Source organism: Littorina saxatilis, linkage group LG5 (genome assembly GCF_037325665.1).
Source record: "Littorina saxatilis isolate snail1 linkage group LG5, US_GU_Lsax_2.0, whole genome shotgun sequence".
NCBI classification, from domain to species: domain Eukaryota; kingdom Metazoa; phylum Mollusca; class Gastropoda; order Littorinimorpha; family Littorinidae; genus Littorina; species Littorina saxatilis.
The window spans coordinates 1,286,737-1,305,022 of NC_090249.1; the positions used below are offsets into that span (position 1 = coordinate 1,286,737).

The 18,286-nt window shown below is 42.2% G+C and overlaps 1 protein-coding gene across 1 annotated transcript in view; it reads left to right on the forward strand.

Annotated features, from left to right (window-relative positions):
- Positions 1 to 18,286, forward strand: part of LOC138966031 (thimet oligopeptidase-like) — a 40,190-nt gene that overhangs the window by 20,451 nt on the left and 1,453 nt on the right. Inside the window, exons 10-17 of the mRNA XM_070338121.1 lie at positions 74 to 178; positions 1,694 to 1,801; positions 2,404 to 2,477; positions 2,760 to 2,991; positions 7,783 to 7,914; positions 8,431 to 8,547; positions 9,158 to 9,318; positions 15,357 to 18,286. The exon at positions 15,357 to 18,286 is cut by the window's right edge and continues 1,453 nt beyond it. Coding sequence (XP_070194222.1) covers positions 74 to 178; positions 1,694 to 1,801; positions 2,404 to 2,477; positions 2,760 to 2,991; positions 7,783 to 7,914; positions 8,431 to 8,547; positions 9,158 to 9,316 — 927 coding nt within the window. The 3' untranslated portion in view covers positions 9,317 to 9,318; positions 15,357 to 18,286. The remainder of the gene's footprint in view (positions 1 to 73; positions 179 to 1,693; positions 1,802 to 2,403; positions 2,478 to 2,759; positions 2,992 to 7,782; positions 7,915 to 8,430; positions 8,548 to 9,157; positions 9,319 to 15,356) is intronic.

The following is an 18,286-nucleotide window of genomic DNA, read 5'->3' on the forward strand; positions in this document are numbered from 1 at the left end:
GATTTGAAATGAAGTGATGTTTTTAGTGTGAAAACCAACCATTTGACAGTTTGTGGTGTATTATATGTAACAGTACAGTGTGAAAGACACCAAGGAACACAAACTACTGGGCTTCTTCTACCTGGACCTCTACCCAAGGGAAGGCAAATATGGACATGCCGCTTGCTTTGGATTGCAGGTTGGTGCTGACAAGGCCTATCATTGTTTCTCTTCTGTACTGACAAAAATTAAAACGTTTCCGATTCCCCCACTGACCCTATTTGTTTGTCTTAACCATAGAAAAAAAATTTACCATTAAAAAAACAAAAAACCCATTAATGCCGAAACTTGACTTTTGCGGATTTTACAAGGACAGTGACTCTTGTTAGACATCCACGAGACAAAGCTCTTAGGATTTCCCGCCAATAAGCTACATGCGCCTGTGTAAATAAAAAACAAACTTCTATCTATTACCAGCACGGGAATGTTCGGAGGTGCACAGGCAAGTGTTTGAAGTGTCTGTGTATGTAAGGTGTATGATTACAGGAAAGGGGTGGGATCGGCTATGGTGGGGTATTGGCTGTGGAAAGGGGTGGGATCGGCTATGGTAGGGTATAGGCTGTGGAAAGGGGTGGGATCGGCTATGGTAGGGTATTGGCTGTGGAAAGGGGTGGGATCGGCTATGGTAGGGTATTGGCTGTGGAAAGGGGTGGGATCGGCTATGGTAGGGTATTGGCTGTGGAAAGGGGTGGGATCGGCTATGGTAGGGTATTGGCTGTGGAAAGGGGTGGGATCAGCTATGGTAGGGTATTGGCTGTGGAAAGGGGTGGGATCGGCTATGGTAGGGTATTGGCTGTGGAAAGGGGTGGGATCGTTGGTAGGGTATTGGCTGTGGATAGGGTTAAGTATTATTAGTAAATATTGCTTAGTACAGTCTACTCTCAAACCCAGTATTTCTGCAACAGAAAGGGTAGGTAGAGTATGTAATTTTAGTGGAGAAGTAGGACTTGCTGTGTGTGTGTGTTTGTATGTGTGTGTGTGTGTGCAAGTGTGAATGTGTGCAAGTGTGAATGGGTGTGTGTGTGTGTGTTTGTGTGTGTGTGTGTGTGTGCAAGTGTGAATGTGTGCAAGTGTGAATGGGTGTGTGTGTGTGTGTGTGTGTGTGTGTGTGTGTGTGTGTGTGTGTGCATGCATTAAGGTCAGATAGTGTGCAACTGAAAGAATTGTCTGTCTGGATTGGTATGCACTTCTCAGGCAGTTCTTCCCATCAGGAGCAAATACCTGTGTTATGATGGTGCAGCCCCCTATTTATATATAGCTTTCCTGATCTATTTTATCACCTCCAACTGTATAGGTTTAAATAATTGGTGAGAAAAATGGAAACTATAGTATGGGTATGTATATTACAAAATAGATGTCACCAAAGTGGCCAAGGGCAGCAACTTGTCTACCTTTATTAACTCGTGTGTGTTGATTTGATGGTGTGTGTTGATTTGATGGTGTGTGTTGATTTGATGGTGTGTGTTGATTTGATGGTGTGTGTTGATTTGATGGTGTGTTTTCAGTTGCTCATACTATTTCTCTCTGGTTTGCCTCTGCACCCTTTACATAAATATCATTGTGCATGTACTTGGTAACGGAACATTTAAAATTCATTTAGTATCATGACTTGAGTGGATATGTTTTACCCATTTTGTGTGACTTTGGAATTCAGCCAGGGTGTGTGGCTCATGATGGTTCACGGCAGTTGGCAGTAGCAGCCATGGTGGCCAACTTCACCAAAGCGACCGTTACTCAACCGTCCCTCCTTAATCATGATGAGGTTTGTCCATTTTCTAACGTGTATCATAGAATGGGATTTGTACCTAGTTGTAATGGATGTCCATTTTCTAACGTGTATCATAGAATGGGATTTGTACCTAGTTGTAATTGATGTCCATTTTCTAACGTGTATCATAGAATGGGATTTGTACCTAGTTGTAATTGATGTCCATTTTCTAACGTGTATCATAGAATGGGATTTGTACCTAGTTGTAATTGATGTCCATTTTCTAACGTGTATCATAGAATGGGATTTGTACCTAGTTGTAATTGATGTCCATTTTCTAACGTGTATCATAGAATGGGATTTGTACCTAGTTGTAATGGATGTCAGTCCTTCTTTTATTCCTTGATTTTCTTGCAGCGATTCCTTCAGCGGAGGGCCATTTTTAACCAAAAACATTGTTCTAAGCAATTATATGACATGTTATAAATACTGTACGAACTTTTTGATGAAACTGCACGAGCCTTTTGGTGAAAAGAAATTCTTCAGGACCAAAATACAGAAAATATGACTTTGACAATTTGTATGTGGTTTGCTCATTTTGTGGTTTTGCTGCAGAGGATGCTGACTTTCAAAAAGTGTGTGTTGTGTGTGTGCAGGTGGAGACCTATTTTCATGAGTTTGGCCATGTTATGCACCAGCTCTGTGCTCAGGCCAAATTTGCCTTGTTCAGGTCTGTATTGTCATTTTTTTTTCTCTGTGTGTGCATTACAGGGGAGGGGGGGGGGGGACAGGGGAAAACAAAAGAGAGCTAGAGTTGGTTAGAGAGGCAAAAGAAGTTTTAATTTTAGCATTAGGGATCTTTTTTAAATACTTGGGAACCATGCAAAAAAACTTTGCTTTTCAAATTCTCTGCAGGCAAGAGTAATAAAAAAGTTTGAAGATAGATCAGCTTATTACTTGCTCAGAAAGTGTGTGATTTCTCTTTCAATTCCTTGACATTTTGTTTCCCCAGTGGCACCAGCGTTGAGCGTGACTTTGTGGAGGCCCCGTCCCAGATGCTAGAAAACTGGGTGTGGGAGAAGGAGCCATTGTCGCGCATGTCCAGCCATTACAAGACCTGGGACGCCATCCCCGACAACCTGATGGAATGCCTGATGCGCAGTCGCGTGGCCAACGCTGGAGTCTTTAACCTGCGTCAGATCACCCTGGCTACGTTTGATCAGACCATCCACACACAATCACAGGTAGAGGAGTGATTAGCTTTTGAGTATAGTGAACCCCCCCCCCCCCCCACCCTTTTAATACCTCCACAAATCTGCTGAAGAGAGGATAAACAATACTAACCAACCAACCAACCTCCACAAATCTGAGAAAATCATGCCTTATAAAGGAGGGAGTCTTAAAATGGAGGTAAATCTACAGAGGTCATGAACAGAAAATCAATAAAAGTAAGGTTTTAAAACACTGAAACACTGTAACACTGTAACACTGTAACACTGAAACACTAACACTGTAACACTGTAACACTGTAACACTGAAACTGTAACACTGAAACACTAACACTGAAACACTGAAACACTAACACTGTAACACTGAAACACTGTAACACTGAAACACTAACACTGTAACACCGAAACACTGTAACACTAACACTGAAACACTGTAACACTGAAACACTAACAATGTAACACTGTAACACTGAAACACTGTAACACTGTAACGTGCGAATAAAGGAGTTACTTTTATTTATTCCCCCCTCTGCTTCTTTACCTCTGTAAACTTGTAGAGCTAGTTATTTTTCGATAATGACCCAGCAACCAAACAAATAACAGCCAGCAACAGCCTGAATCCTCGATAGTGCAATGGGTTGAGAAGCTGTTCTGTTTCGGTACTACTTTTGCGACTGAAAAGTTCCGAACGCTCTATACGTACGAAGTATACATCTCTGGAGCAAACAATACAAACATACCGCATTTAAATTAACAACTACAGGCCTGAACACATGAATCTCCATATAAAATCCATGAGTTCGGTTGTTTTCTGAATCTAGATCTGCCGTGCACAAACGTTCATCACAAGCAAATTCCCAAGGCAAGTAACTCATACTTTGTCTAGCGACAAGAGTAGTTCCCCTTCTTTTCACTCAGTTTCTTCGACAACACTGACAGTGCAATCCGTCGGTCAGTTTTCAACAATATTTCATTTTATAAACAGATCACACGCAACCAAATGCACACATCTCATCAATTTAAACAACATAAATCGGTTTCATACACTATTTTCCCCAGAAAACTGAACTTCATACAGTAATTAACGTTGGAACACGGGTGCAAAAGTTCGTCTGCTAGTCCCATTTGACGAAAGAACATTATCCTAAGCGCCGGATACTAAAACATAAACAGAACACACAATATCTGCCTTTACCGCCACAGCAGAATAACAGCATATCTGTGTACTTGATTTCAGTCCAAAACAGGGAAACTGAATGGAATGATTTGCACGGAACTATACAACCGCGCATTAATCGATCGCCTGCGCAGGTTGACTGGTTGAGTGATTCGGATTCGATCAAACTTTCGCACAAAAACTCCTGTTTTCTTTGAATAACTGAAGAAAGGAGGAATAAAGAGGTTACACACCTCGTCTCAGTGATTATTAAAAATAATGGTCTCAGTTCGCGGTCACGAAAAAGCTCGCTGAAGCTCGCATTTTTCATGCTCCGCCAACTTCGACCATTATTTTTAATAATCACTGAGACTCGGCATGTAACCTCTACGTATATGTGTTCTGCCCTATCTAATTACACTGACTCTTCACTCTTCACACTACACACTTCAAACACAGAATTTGGGAGGATACAGACTTATTAATTCCTCACAAATTACAACACAATTCTTCACCTCAAAACATTAATACCAATCAACTTCTCGACCACACAGTTCACACAATCTTATCGCAATCACTCAATACATGTGATTAAATGATATAAAGATACTATCTCAATAATAGATTACTGCACAAGTTAAGGTGTTGACAGACACTCACGAGTTCGTATCACGGCTCACTACATGTCGTCATTTACACATCCTTGTGCCGCTGAATCCACGTAGATGATGAATTCCCAGAAACTCTCCTTATAGATGCTAACATGCACCTTTCACGTTTCTCCCCGAGAAACACTTTCGCCATTAGCGAAAAGAACCGTCGTCTCTACGACCGGTAACGATGGAGACTCCTCCGTCCAGCCATCTGCTCCGATGTGGTCTCTTTCGCCACCATCGTTCTGTGCTCTCCCGTGTGAGGTCCGCCCCTCGTACACTCCATGGAAACTCCTCATGGAAACTCATAAAGAATTAACCCAAGTCTTAATACAACATTCTCTTAAACCATCTCCTCTTCCTAAACAGTCATGTATCATCTCTCTCGTTCATTCTACATTCACATTCCGTCCACAGTCAATATCCAAACTATACTTAATCCATAAATCACTTAATCCACTAATGACACTACCATACATAGCATCACTGTCTTAAACATAACATAAATGCGTAACCCCCCGCGGGTTAGGGGGAAGAATTTACCCGATGCTCCCCCAGGGATGTCGTTAGGCGTCGGACATCGGACATATAACGATGAAAATCCCCAAATGTCCGATTCACATTGCCGCATGTCGGTCAGATGTCCTATCGTTTTAGCCTGAGTGTGGTCATTGTCCGATATGTACTCCATTCCTTCGGACAGCGCGATATTCGTTAATTTTCATTTCAAGATACAAATCTTCTAAAAGACCAAACGCTCTCGTGTTCAGCTGACACTGAAGTTGTCAGTGCCGCGTGCGGATCTTTTCTTTTGTCGGGAATTCCCGAACCGTTTGCGGAATGCGCCGTTTGGGTATAACCGTCTCGGCGCAGCGCACTGATCTAAAATGCATTCTACAGGAGTACGGGAGACAACTCCAACTGACTAAATTTGTAGTCTGCTTTTGTTTTCGATACGAGACGAAGCACTGAATTATGCCGCTGAAAAAAAACTAAAGCCTGCAAAAGATCAGCATTAGATCAAACCGATCATTTTGTTTTTCAACTTTTATCCAAATCATGCAGTATTTAATCAAAATAAGAGCTCTGAAGTTGTTCATGTTGGTTTCTTTTTTGTGGTTTCTTTGAAACTAAACAAATACAACATTATACGCACACTGTGTTGATGTATTTACTATATTATGTGTGTGTTCTACAGCGCGCGCGCGTGGGTGTGTGTGTGTGTGTGCGTGTGTGTGTGGGCGCATGACTTTGGAACAATTCCATGGAATGTGTTATAAGCTGTTTGGCGCAAATTCATAATGTCCTATTACACTTTCTGAAAGCGGTCAAATGTCCTATTGATGCTGAAGAACTCAGGACATTTGTCCTATAGGTATGAATTTGTAGCAACATCCCTGCTCCCCAGCATGTCGTAAGAGGCGACTAACGGATTCTGTTTCTTCTTTTACCCTTGTTAAGTGTTTCTTGTATAGAATATAGTCAATGTTTGTAAAGATTTTAGTCAAGCAGTATGTAAGAAATGTTAAGTCCTTTGTACTGGAAACTTGCATTCTCCCAGTAAGGTCATATATTGTACTACGTTGCAAGCCCCTGGAGCAATTTTTTGATTAGTGCTTTTGTGAACAAGAAACAATTAACAAGTGGCTCTATCCCATCTCCCCCCTTTCCCCGTCGCGATATAACCTTGAACGGTTGAAAACGACGTTAAACACCAAATAAATAAAGAAAGATAAATGCGTAACAACATTTATGTTCAAGAATTTCCCAACAAAAACCATAATACAATCACAACAAGAATTCTCTTCACCCCTTCACTGCCCACCCCGTATGTAATACCTGGTCATTTTCACTTTGTCCTACGCCCATAACCGTATCTCATACGTGGGATTTGTGTCAACAACATTTCAGGACATTTCTTAAAACTAAATGGGAGGTAACCACTGTCCAAGTACTTGTAGGGGTTCTAAACACAGTTCTTTCCCATAGACCGTTCGGATAAGTTACTATACCACGTGTTGAAAACTGTTTTTGACATGTAGAACCGAGATAGCATTCACAATGGCGGCCAAAAGTCGAACCTCAACTCGTAGACCTGTTTTCAAGCGATACAATGTTCTGGAAGCTCTACAAGAAGTGATTTATGGATTACCACACAGAAGAATACTTTTATGGGCTGTAATGTGAATACCTGATGCTTGACACCAGTTTTAGCAGGTTTTTTGTTTTGTTTTACGTGCTGCAATGTGTGTGTGTGTAATTTTTGAAAAAAATGGTCTTTATATCAATTTTTACTATAACAATCACAAAGTCCAATGATCATGTCATCCTATAATAGCCAAGGGTATAAGCAAAACACATGCCAAAGATTTAAGAGATATCTCAATAAATGATCGAGCAGTGAACAGATTAGTGAACCTACCGAAGAAAGCGAAATTTTGCCCTGGCACACAGCAATACCAAAATGCTGTTTGTTATACTGTGGCAGTGAAAAGGTTAAAACTTCACACTAGAATTAATTAGTGCACTTTGTATACACTAACATTTACATTCCAGCTATGTATTCAAGCTTCAATAATATACAACATAGTAAATCATTTACCTTAAGAGACCCGTCTCTTGAAAGAGTGCTTGTTCCCTGAACAAGACCGACACACGCTTACAACCTTCCTGGTTGAAAATCTTAGGCGCTGTAATGTTCCCAGTTCATAGCCAGCTATATTTCTCAAACTTGTAAACGCAACTCATGTCAAGCTAAAGCTATTTCCTCGTGCAACCCACGAAACCCGTGATAACGCTTCTCCTGTCCCCTACGCATCGCTATTCAATCTTTAGGGAAGTTAAAATCACAACGTGTTTCACATCACAAATATCCTACTCATATCTTTGTGACAGGAGCATACGACTAGTGACCACTCCTGGGTTACGGCAGGATAGCCTCTTTCTTGTGACTAGCTCTACAACGCTGTCATTTGTTATTTTTTTCTCTGACAACAGGTAGACACAGCCAAAGTTCTGTCGGAGGTGTCAGAGCGTGTCATGGGGATCAAGCCGACTCCAGGAACCAACATGGCGGCAGCTTTTGGTCACATGGCCGGCGGCTACGATGCCCAGTACTATGGATACCTGGTCAGTCCTTTGCTTCATATAACCAAACAAATTGGATGGTGTAAATCATTGTTTGGATTTTTTTTAACTGTCCAGTATTTTTGTATGCAGTGTGTTTTGAACGTACAGTGAAGGAGGAAGCCTAAAGATTAAGCTTGGTACACAAGAGTTTGAAGCAAGTTCCTATGATCTGTCTGTAAAAACGTACGATTTGTACACAGAGTGTTAAGTACATTACTATGCACTGTCTGTAACAGACACAACTGGTGAGAGCTACGATGATTTGTTTTCTGAAAACTCCCTTCAGAGATAAAATGTTCTGAGAGATAATGACGGAGTTATCATCAGTAAAGCGAAAGAACCTTTTTGCCGATCAGTTTTGGCTGATATTCTATTGTCGTGATGTTGAAACATTCTCTGCTGGTCTGAAGTGTATTAGCGTGTTTTTGTTTGGCTAGCCTTGACCAAGATGTGAAGTAGTGACTACCAAGCACAAGAGAATGTTTGATGTTTGACTGTGTACTCATTGTGTTTGAGTGGAGCGAGGTGTTCTGCATGGACATGTTTTTCTCCCGCTTCAGAGAAGAGGGAATCATGAGCCCTAACGTTGGCGCTGATTACAGACGCTGTATACTCATGCCTGGAGGCTCCCTGGTAAGTGAATGCGTCTTTGTCATTTGTGGATACAGTGGAACCTCATCCTTAACACCTCGTCAAATACCAGAAAATCAGCTCTTAAAAGTCAGGGAGTCTTAAGATGGAGGTAAATGTACCCAGACTATGGGTCATACCCAACAGTTGATTTTGTCATCCATCTGAAGCTTGAGTGTGTGTGTAGACTAGTGGAGAAGACGCCAATCTCCAATACAGAAGCTGGTCTCTCCTGGTGGCTTAAAGGTGGAGATTTTTCTGATCTCTCAGGTCAACTTATGTGCAGATAATAGTGCGTACAGGCGAACACAAGTGCGCACGGAAATGATCATGCAATCCAAGCCTGAGTTTGATGGGTGATTAAAACAGTAAAAAAAACCACTACTGCGAAAAACATGAGTGTACATGGGAGTTTAAGCCCATGAAGGTCAAACGTGTGTGTGTTGGAATGTTTTATGCCTGATGCATTGATGAGCAATTATACTCTGTGTGTACACATGCATATCATGCTTGCCTGTTCTCATATTTGTTTACACAGTACACAGTCATTGACATACTTTTGCTGACCACCACACATGTACTAGCTGTTGAGATATTTTCTTTTCCTTTTCAGGATGCTGACGTGATGCTGAGGAATTTCCTGGGACGTGATCCTAAGCCTGACGCCTTCTTGTTGAGCAAAGGGCTGCAGCCTGACCCTGTGGAAGAGGTCAAGGAGCCGGAAAAAGGCAGCAAAGTCACCACCAGCAAGAGCATCACCAACAAGAAATAGAGGTCAAGGAGCCGGAAAAAGGCAGCAAAGTCACCACCAGCAAGAGCATCACCAACAAGAAATAGAGGTCAAGGAGCCGGAAAAAGGCAGCAAAGTCACCACCAGCAAGAGCATCACCAACAAGAAATAGAGGTCAAGGAGCCGGAAAAAAGCAGCAAAGTCACCACCAGCAAGAGCATCACCAACAAGAAATAGAGGTCAAGGAGCCGGAAAAAAGCAGCAAAGTCACCACCAGCAAGAGCATCACCAACAAGAAATAGAGGTCAAGGAGCCGGAAAAAAGCAGCAAAGTCACCACCAGCAAGAGCATCACCAACAAGAAATAGAGGTCAAGGAGCCGGAAAAAAGCAGCAAAGTCACCACCAGCAAGAGCATCACCAACAAGAAATAGAGGTCAAGGAGCCGGAAAAAAGCAGCAAAGTCACCACCAGCAAGAGCATCACCAACAAGAAATAGAGGTCAAGGAGCCGGAAAAAAGCAGCAAAGTCACCACCAGCAAGAGCATCACCAACAAGAAATAGAGGTCAAGGAGCCGGAAAAAAGCAGCAAAGTCACCACCAGCAAGAGCATCACCAACAAGAAATAGAGGTCAAGGAGCCGGAAAAAAGCAGCAAAGTCACCACCAGCAAGAGCATCACCAACAAGAAATAGAGGTCAAGGAGCCGGAAAAAAGCAGCAAAGTCACCACCAGCAAGAGCATCACCAACAAGAAATAGAGTGAAAAAAGCAGCAAAGTCACCACCAGCAAGAGCATCACCAACAAGAAATAGAGGTCAAGGAGCCGGAAAAAGGCAGCAAAGTTACCACCAGCAAGAGCATCACCAACAAGAAATAGAGTGAAACAAGCAGCAAAGTTACCACCAGCAAGAGCATCACCAACAAGAAATAGAGTGAAACAAGCAGCAAAGTCACCACCAGCAAGAGCATCACCAACAAGAAATAGAGTGAAACAAGCAGCAAAGTTACCACCAGCAAGAGCATCACCAACAAGAAATAGAGTGAAACAAGCAGCAAAGTCACCACCAGCAAGAGCATCACCAACAAGAAATAGAGTGAAACAAGCAGCAAAGTTACCACCAGCAAGAGCATCACCAACAAGAAATAGAGTGAAACAAGCAGCAAAGTCACCACCAGCAAGAGCATCACCAACAAGAAATAGAGTGAAACAAGCAGCAAAGTCACCACCAGCAAGAGCATCACCAACAAGAAATAGAGTGAAACAAGCAGCAAAGTTACCACCAGCAAGAGCATCACCAACAAGAAATAGAGTGAAACAAGCAGCAAAGTTACCACCAGCAAGAGCATCACCAACAAGAAATAGAGTGAAACAAGCAGCAAAGTTACCACCAGCAAGAGCATCACCAACAAGAAATAGAGTGAAACAAGCAGCAAAGTTACCACCAGCAAGAGCATCACCAACAAGAAATAGAGTGAAACAAGCAGCAAAGTTACCACCAGCAAGAGCATCACCAACAAGAAATAGAGTGAAACAAGCAGCAAAGTTACCACCAGCAAGAGCATCACCAACAAGAAATAGAGTGAAACAAGCAGCAAAGTCACCACCAGCAAGAGCATCACCAACAAGAAATAGAGTGAAACAAGCAGCAAAGTCATCACCAACAAGAGCATCACCAACAAGAAATAGAGTGAAACAAGCAGCAAAGTTACCACCAGCAAGAGCATCACCAACAAGAAATAGAGTGAAACAAGCAGCAAAGTCACCACCAGCAAGAGCATCACCAACAAGAAATAGAGGTCAAGGAGCCGGAAAAAGGCAGCAAAGTTACCACCAGCAAGAGCATCACCAACAAGAAATAGAGGTCAAGGAGCCGGAAAAAAGCAGCAAAGTCACCACCAGCAAGAGCATCACCAACAAGAAATAGAGTGAAAAAAGCAGCAAAGTCACCACCAGCAAGAGCATCACCAACAAGAAATAGAGGTCAAGGAGCCGGAAAAAGGCAGCAAAGTCACCACCAGCAAGAGCATCACCAACAAGAAATAGAGGTCAAGGAGCCGGAAAAAGGCAGCAAAGTCACCACCAGCAAGAGCATCACCAACAAGAAATAGAGGTCAAGGAGCCGGAAAAAGGCAGCAAAGTCACCACCAGCAAGAGCATCACCAACAAGAAATAGAGGTCAAGGAGCCGGAAAAAGGCAGCAAAGTTACCACCAGCAAGAGCATCACCAACAAGAAATAGAGTGAAACAAGCAGCAAAGTTACCACCAGCAAGAGCATCACCAACAAGAAATAGAGTGAAACAAGCAGCAAAGTTACCACCAGCAAGAGCATCACCAACAAGAAATAGAGTGAAACAAGCAGCAAAGTTACCACCAGCAAGAGCATCACCAACAAGAAATAGAGTGAAACAAGCAGCAAAGTTACCACCAGCAAGAGCATCACCAACAAGAAATAGAGTGAAACAAGCAGCAAAGTTACCACCAGCAAGAGCATCACCAACAAGAAATAGAGTGAAACAAGCAGCAAAGTTACCACCAGCAAGAGCATCACCAACAAGAAATAGAGTGAAACAAGCAGCAAAGTTACCACCAGCAAGAGCATCACCAACAAGAAATAGAGTGAAACAAGCAGCAAAGTTACCACCAGCAAGAGCATCACCAACAAGAAATAGAGTGAAACAAGCAGCAAAGTTACCACCAGCAAGAGCATCACCAACAAGAAATAGAGTGAAACAAGCAGCAAAGTTACCACCAGCAAGAGCATCACCAACAAGAAATAGAGTGAAACAAGCAGCAAAGTCACCACCAGCAAGAGCATCACCAACAAGAAATAGAGTGAAACAAGCAGCAAAGTCATCACCAACAAGAGCATCACCAACAAGAAATAGAGTGAAACAAGCAGCAAAGTCACCACCAGCAAGAGCATCACCAACAAGAAATAGAGTGAAACAAGCAGCAAAGTTACCACCAGCAAGAGCATCACCAACAAGAAATAGAGTGAAACAAGCAGCAAAGTTACCACCAGCAAGAGCATCACCAACAAGAAATAGAGTGAAACAAGCAGCAAAGTTACCACCAGCAAGAGCATCACCAACAAGAAATAGAGTGAAACAAGCAGCAAAGTTACCACCAGCAAGAGCATCACCAACAAGAAATAGAGTGAAACAAGCAGCAAAGTCACCACCAGCAAGAGCATCACCAACAAGAAATAGAGTGAAACAAGCAGCAAAGTCATCACCAACAAGAGCATCACCAACAAGAAATAGAGTGAAACAAGCAGCAAAGTCACCACCAGCAAGAGCATCACCAACAAGAAATAGAGTGAAACAAGCAGCAAAGTTACCACCAGCAAGAGCATCACCAACAAGAAATAGAGTGAAACAAGCAGCAAAGTTACCACCAGCAAGAGCATCACCAACAAGAAATAGAGTGAAACAAGCAGCAAAGTTACCACCAGCAAGAGCATCACCAACAAGAAATAGAGTGAAACAAGCAGCAAAGTTACCACCAGCAAGAGCATCACCAACAAGAAATAGAGTGAAACAAGCAGCAAAGTTACCACCAGCAAGAGCATCACCAACAAGAAATAGAGTGAAACAAGCAGCAAAGTCACCACCAGCAAGAGCATCACCAACAAGAAATAGAGTGAAACAAGCAGCAAAGTCATCACCAACAAGAGCATCACCAACAAGAAATAGAGTGAAACAAGCAGCAAAGTCATCACCAGCAAGAGCATCACCAACAAGAAATAGAGTGAAACAAGCAGCAAAGTCATCACCAGCAAGAGCATCACCAACAAGAAATAGAGGTCAAGGAGCCGGAAAAAGGCAGCAAAGTCATCACCAGCAAGAGCATCACCAACAAGAAATAGAGGTCAAGGAGCCGGAAAAAAGCAGCAAAGTCACCACCAGCAAGAGCATCACCAACAAGAAATAGAGTGAAAAAAGCAGCAAAGTCACCACCAGCAAGAGCATCACCAACAAGAAATAGAGGTCAAGGAGCCGGAAAAAGGCAGCAAAGTCACCACCAGCAAGAGCATCACCAACAAGAAATAGAGGTCAAGGAGCCGGAAAAAGGCAGCAAAGTCACCACCAGCAAGAGCATCACCAACAAGAAATAGAGGTCAAGGAGCCGGAAAAAGGCAGCAAAGTCACCACCAGCAAGAGCATCACCAACAAGAAATAGAGGTCAAGGAGCCGGAAAAAGGCAGCAAAGTTACCACCAGCAAGAGCATCACCAACAAGAAATAGAGTGAAACAAGCAGCAAAGTTACCACCAGCAAGAGCATCACCAACAAGAAATAGAGTGAAACAAGCAGCAAAGTCACCACCAGCAAGAGCATCACCAACAAGAAATAGAGTGAAACAAGCAGCAAAGTCACCACCAGCAAGAGCATCACCAACAAGAAATAGAGTGAAACAAGCAGCAAAGTTACCACCAGCAAGAGCATCACCAACAAGAAATAGAGTGAAACAAGCAGCAAAGTTACCACCAGCAAGAGCATCACCAACAAGAAATAGAGTGAAACAAGCAGCAAAGTCACCACCAGCAAGAGCATCACCAACAAGAAATAGAGTGAAACAAGCAGCAAAGTCATCACCAACAAGAGCATCACCAACAAGAAATAGAGTGAAACAAGCAGCAAAGTTACCACCAGCAAGAGCATCACCAACAAGAAATAGAGTGAAACAAGCAGCAAAGTTACCACCAGCAAGAGCATCACCAACAAGAAATAGAGTGAAACAAGCAGCAAAGTTACCACCAGCAAGAGCATCACCAACAAGAAATAGAGTGAAACAAGCAGCAAAGTTACCACCAGCAAGAGCATCACCAACAAGAAATAGAGTGAAACAAGCAGCAAAGTCACCACCAGCAAGAGCATCACCAACAAGAAATAGAGTGAAACAAGCAGCAAAGTTACCACCAGCAAGAGCATCACCAACAAGAAATAGAGTGAAACAAGCAGCAAAGTCACCACCAGCAAGAGCATCACCAACAAGAAATAGAGTGAAACAAGCAGCAAAGTCATCACCAACAAGAGCATCACCAACAAGAAATAGAGTGAAACAAGCAGCAAAGTTACCACCAGCAAGAGCATCACCAACAAGAAATAGAGTGAAACAAGCAGCAAAGTTACCACCAGCAAGAGCATCACCAACAAGAAATAGAGTGAAACAAGCAGCAAAGTCACCACCAGCAAGAGCATCACCAACAAGAAATAGAGTGAAACAAGCAGCAAAGTTACCACCAGCAAGAGCATCACCAACAAGAAATAGAGTGAAACAAGCAGCAAAGTTACCACCAGCAAGAGCATCACCAACAAGAAATAGAGTGAAACAAGCAGCAAAGTTACCACCAGCAAGAGCATCACCAACAAGAAATAGAGTGAAACAAGCAGCAAAGTTACCACCAGCAAGAGCATCACCAACAAGAAATAGAGTGAAACAAGCAGCAAAGTTACCACCAGCAAGAGCATCACCAACAAGAAATAGAGTGAAACAAGCAGCAAAGTTACCACCAGCAAGAGCATCACCAACAAGAAATAGAGTGAAACAAGCAGCAAAGTTACCACCAGCAAGAGCATCACCAACAAGAAATAGAGTGAAACAAGCAGCAAAGTTACCACCAGCAAGAGCATCACCAACAAGAAATAGAGTGAAACAAGCAGCAAAGTTACCACCAGCAAGAGCATCACCAACAAGAAATAGAGTGAAACAAGCAGCAAAGTTACCACCAGCAAGAGCATCACCAACAAGAAATAGAGTGAAACAAGCAGCAAAGTTACCACCAGCAAGAGCATCACCAACAAGAAATAGAGTGAAACAAGCAGCAAAGTCATCACCAACAAGAGCATCACCAACAAGAAATAGAGTGAAACAAGCAGCAAAGTCACCACCAGCAAGAGCATCACCAACAAGAAATAGAGTGAAACAAGCAGCAAAGTCATCACCAACAAGAGCATCACCAACAAGAAATAGAGTGAAACAAGCAGCAAAGTCATCACCAGCAAGAGCATCACCAACAAGAAATAGAGGTCAAGGAGCCGGAAAAAGGCAGCAAAGTCATCACCAACAAGAAATAGAGTGAAACAAGTGTGCAGGTTTTCAAGACGCACCAGAAGACAAGTCCATTTGGAAACAAAAGTGATTACAACACAAAATCGAGTGAAGAAACGTCGGCAGAGTAACACCAGTAAAAAATAGAGTGGACAAACTTTTTGCCGCTGATTGACAATGCACAGACCAAGAACCATGCATGTGCATATTTTTGTCATGTAGTTGTCTAGCGATGTGATTTGTAAAATGTGCTACATAAGAACCCAGCCCTTTGTTTGTAGCTGTATTTATACCATCAGGAGAGACTTGCAGAACCGTTTTTGAAACCGAAGTATAGTTTCTTTGTTGTAACCCTGTCATTGTCAAGAAAGAACCAGTTGCGTTAAAATTTTGATTTGATTTTTGAGTCACTTGAGAAAATGTGACTCTATGTAATCGGTCAGTGTTAGTCTGTCCGGCCGGCCGGCTGTCCGGCCGGCCGGCCGTCCGGCCGGCCGGCCGTCCGGCCGGCCGGCCGGCCGTCCGTAGACACCACCTTAACGTTGGACTTTTCTCGGAAACTATCAAAGCGATCGGGCTCATATTTTGTTTAGTCGTGACCTCCAATGACCTCTACACTTTAACGATGGTTTCGTTGACCTTTGACCTTTTTCAAGGTCACAGGTCACCGTCAAAGGAAAAATTAGACATTTTATATCTTTGACAAAGTTCATCGGATGTGATTGAAACTTTGTAGGATTATTCTTTACATCAAAGTATTTACATCTGTAGCCTTTTACGAACGTTATCAGAAAAACAAGGGAGATAACTAGCCTTTTCTGTTCGGCAACACACAACTTAACGTTGGGCTTTTCTCGGAAACTATAAAAGTGACCGGGCTCAAATTTTATGTGAACGTGACTCCCAGTGACCTCTACACTTTGACGTCTGCTTTGGTGACCTTTGACCTTTTTCAAGGTCACAGGTATGTCTTGAAGGAAAAAAATTGAAATATCATATCTCTGAAACTATTCATCGGATTTGATTCAAACTTTATAGGATTATTCTTTACATCAAATTATTTACATCTGTATTGTGTTGTGAATAGCAATTTCTTCCTGTCCATCTGATGCCTCATATAATGTTCAGAACTGCGAAAGTGACTCGATCGAGCGTTTGCTCTTCTTGTGTTAAACTTGTTACTGTCTCTTGCATATGAAATAAGAAGGATGCAAATGTATTTATTAGAAAAAAATTCTATTTTTGAGATGCACTAAGAAAAGTGAGAAATAAACTGCATGTATTTGGTGTAACTGCCGTGTGCTTTGGATGCAAGTTGGTTTTGGGTGTCATGGAACATAGGATACAAACTTATTGGTGGAATATTTTCACATTGGACATTAGGATGCACTACTTGTTAATTTGTTATATATTTGTTAATTTTGGTTTTGCATGTGTGTTAAGTTATTTTTGGTAGAGCTTGTTAAGTTAAAGGATGCTTTCCTCTTCTCGTCGCGATATAACCTTCGTGGTTGAAAACGACGTTAAACACCAAATAAAGAAAGCTTTCCTCTTCTTCGTTCATGTTGAAACCCCAACTCGTGTTTTGGGGCACATTTGGCTTTTTACATCGTTTACCGTTGTGAATTGTAAACAAATAACTAATCGGCCATTATACACAATTGGATTGAATAGTTCTTTTCTGTGCATCCATTTCATTGTTTGGGAAAAGAAAAAGTTCTTGAAACCAGATAACAGTGTGTGCTCCAGCATTTTGATAATTACTACATGTACTCGGGTTTTTTTTTCAAAAGAGCAAAGAAAACCACAACATGCATCAAATACATGAAAATCATTTGGTCTGTTGTATGATCTCTATTAAATCTTCTTCTTCTTCTGCGTTCGTGGGCTGAAACTCCCACGTACACTCGTGTTTTTTGCACGAGTGGAGTTTTATGTGTATGACCGTTTTTACCCCGCCATTAAGGCAGCCATACGCCGCTTTCGGAGGAAGCATGCTGGATATTTTCGTGTTTCTTTAACCCACCGAACTCTGACATGGGTTACAGGATATTTTCCGTGCGCACTTGGTCTTGTGCTTGCGTGTACACACGAAGGGGGATAAGCCACTAGCAGGTCTGCACATAAGTTGACCTGGGAGATCGGAAAAATCTCCACACTTAACCCACCAGGCGGCCGCGACCGGGATTCGAACTCTCGACCTTCCGATTAAGAGGCCGACGTCTTACCACCCCGCCACAGCGCCCGTCCTCTATTAAATCAATGTTTTCAGGAGATGTGTGCTCTTTGCACCTCGAAGACAGTCAGGCTTCATATGGCATCAGAAACATGAGTAGATTATATGTAGAAGCACCAAACTCTTGACGACGATCATTATTACAAATACGGGTACTTGAAGACTGCATAATCCTTAGTTTTGTAAGGTTATGTTTTATGAAGTACAGCAATTATTTTGACCACAATGTATAAGCATTTATAAGTTTTTGACCAGTAGGGTACTCTGTGAGCGCAGGAGAGAAGTTATACATGTTGAATATGTCGACTTAGTTTTGAGGGTTTGTTTATTGCTGTGCTTCAAGTAATGGGTTAGTGCATTTGTAAACAGGAATCGCTTGACAAGTGGCCCCCTTCATCCCCCCCTTCCTCGTCCTGATATGGCTCTGCGTAGTCGGCTGGACGTTAAGCAACAAATAAACAAACAATTTATTGCTGTGCTTGAACCCAGTGTTTATAGGATATATATCTGAGTGAGAAGTTATTCCCAAAAAATCACTTTTCTGTGCAAGCATTTACATTATTTGTATTTTTGCCCACAGTATGACATTTGACACCGATGGAGACAGCCATTGTTCCACCCGACAGCTAGCACAGTCTCTAAGAACTATGGCTGTCTGCAGTGTGTCAAATGTCACATTTTGCTCAAACGTACAAATAACATTTATGTATTGATCTATTTAT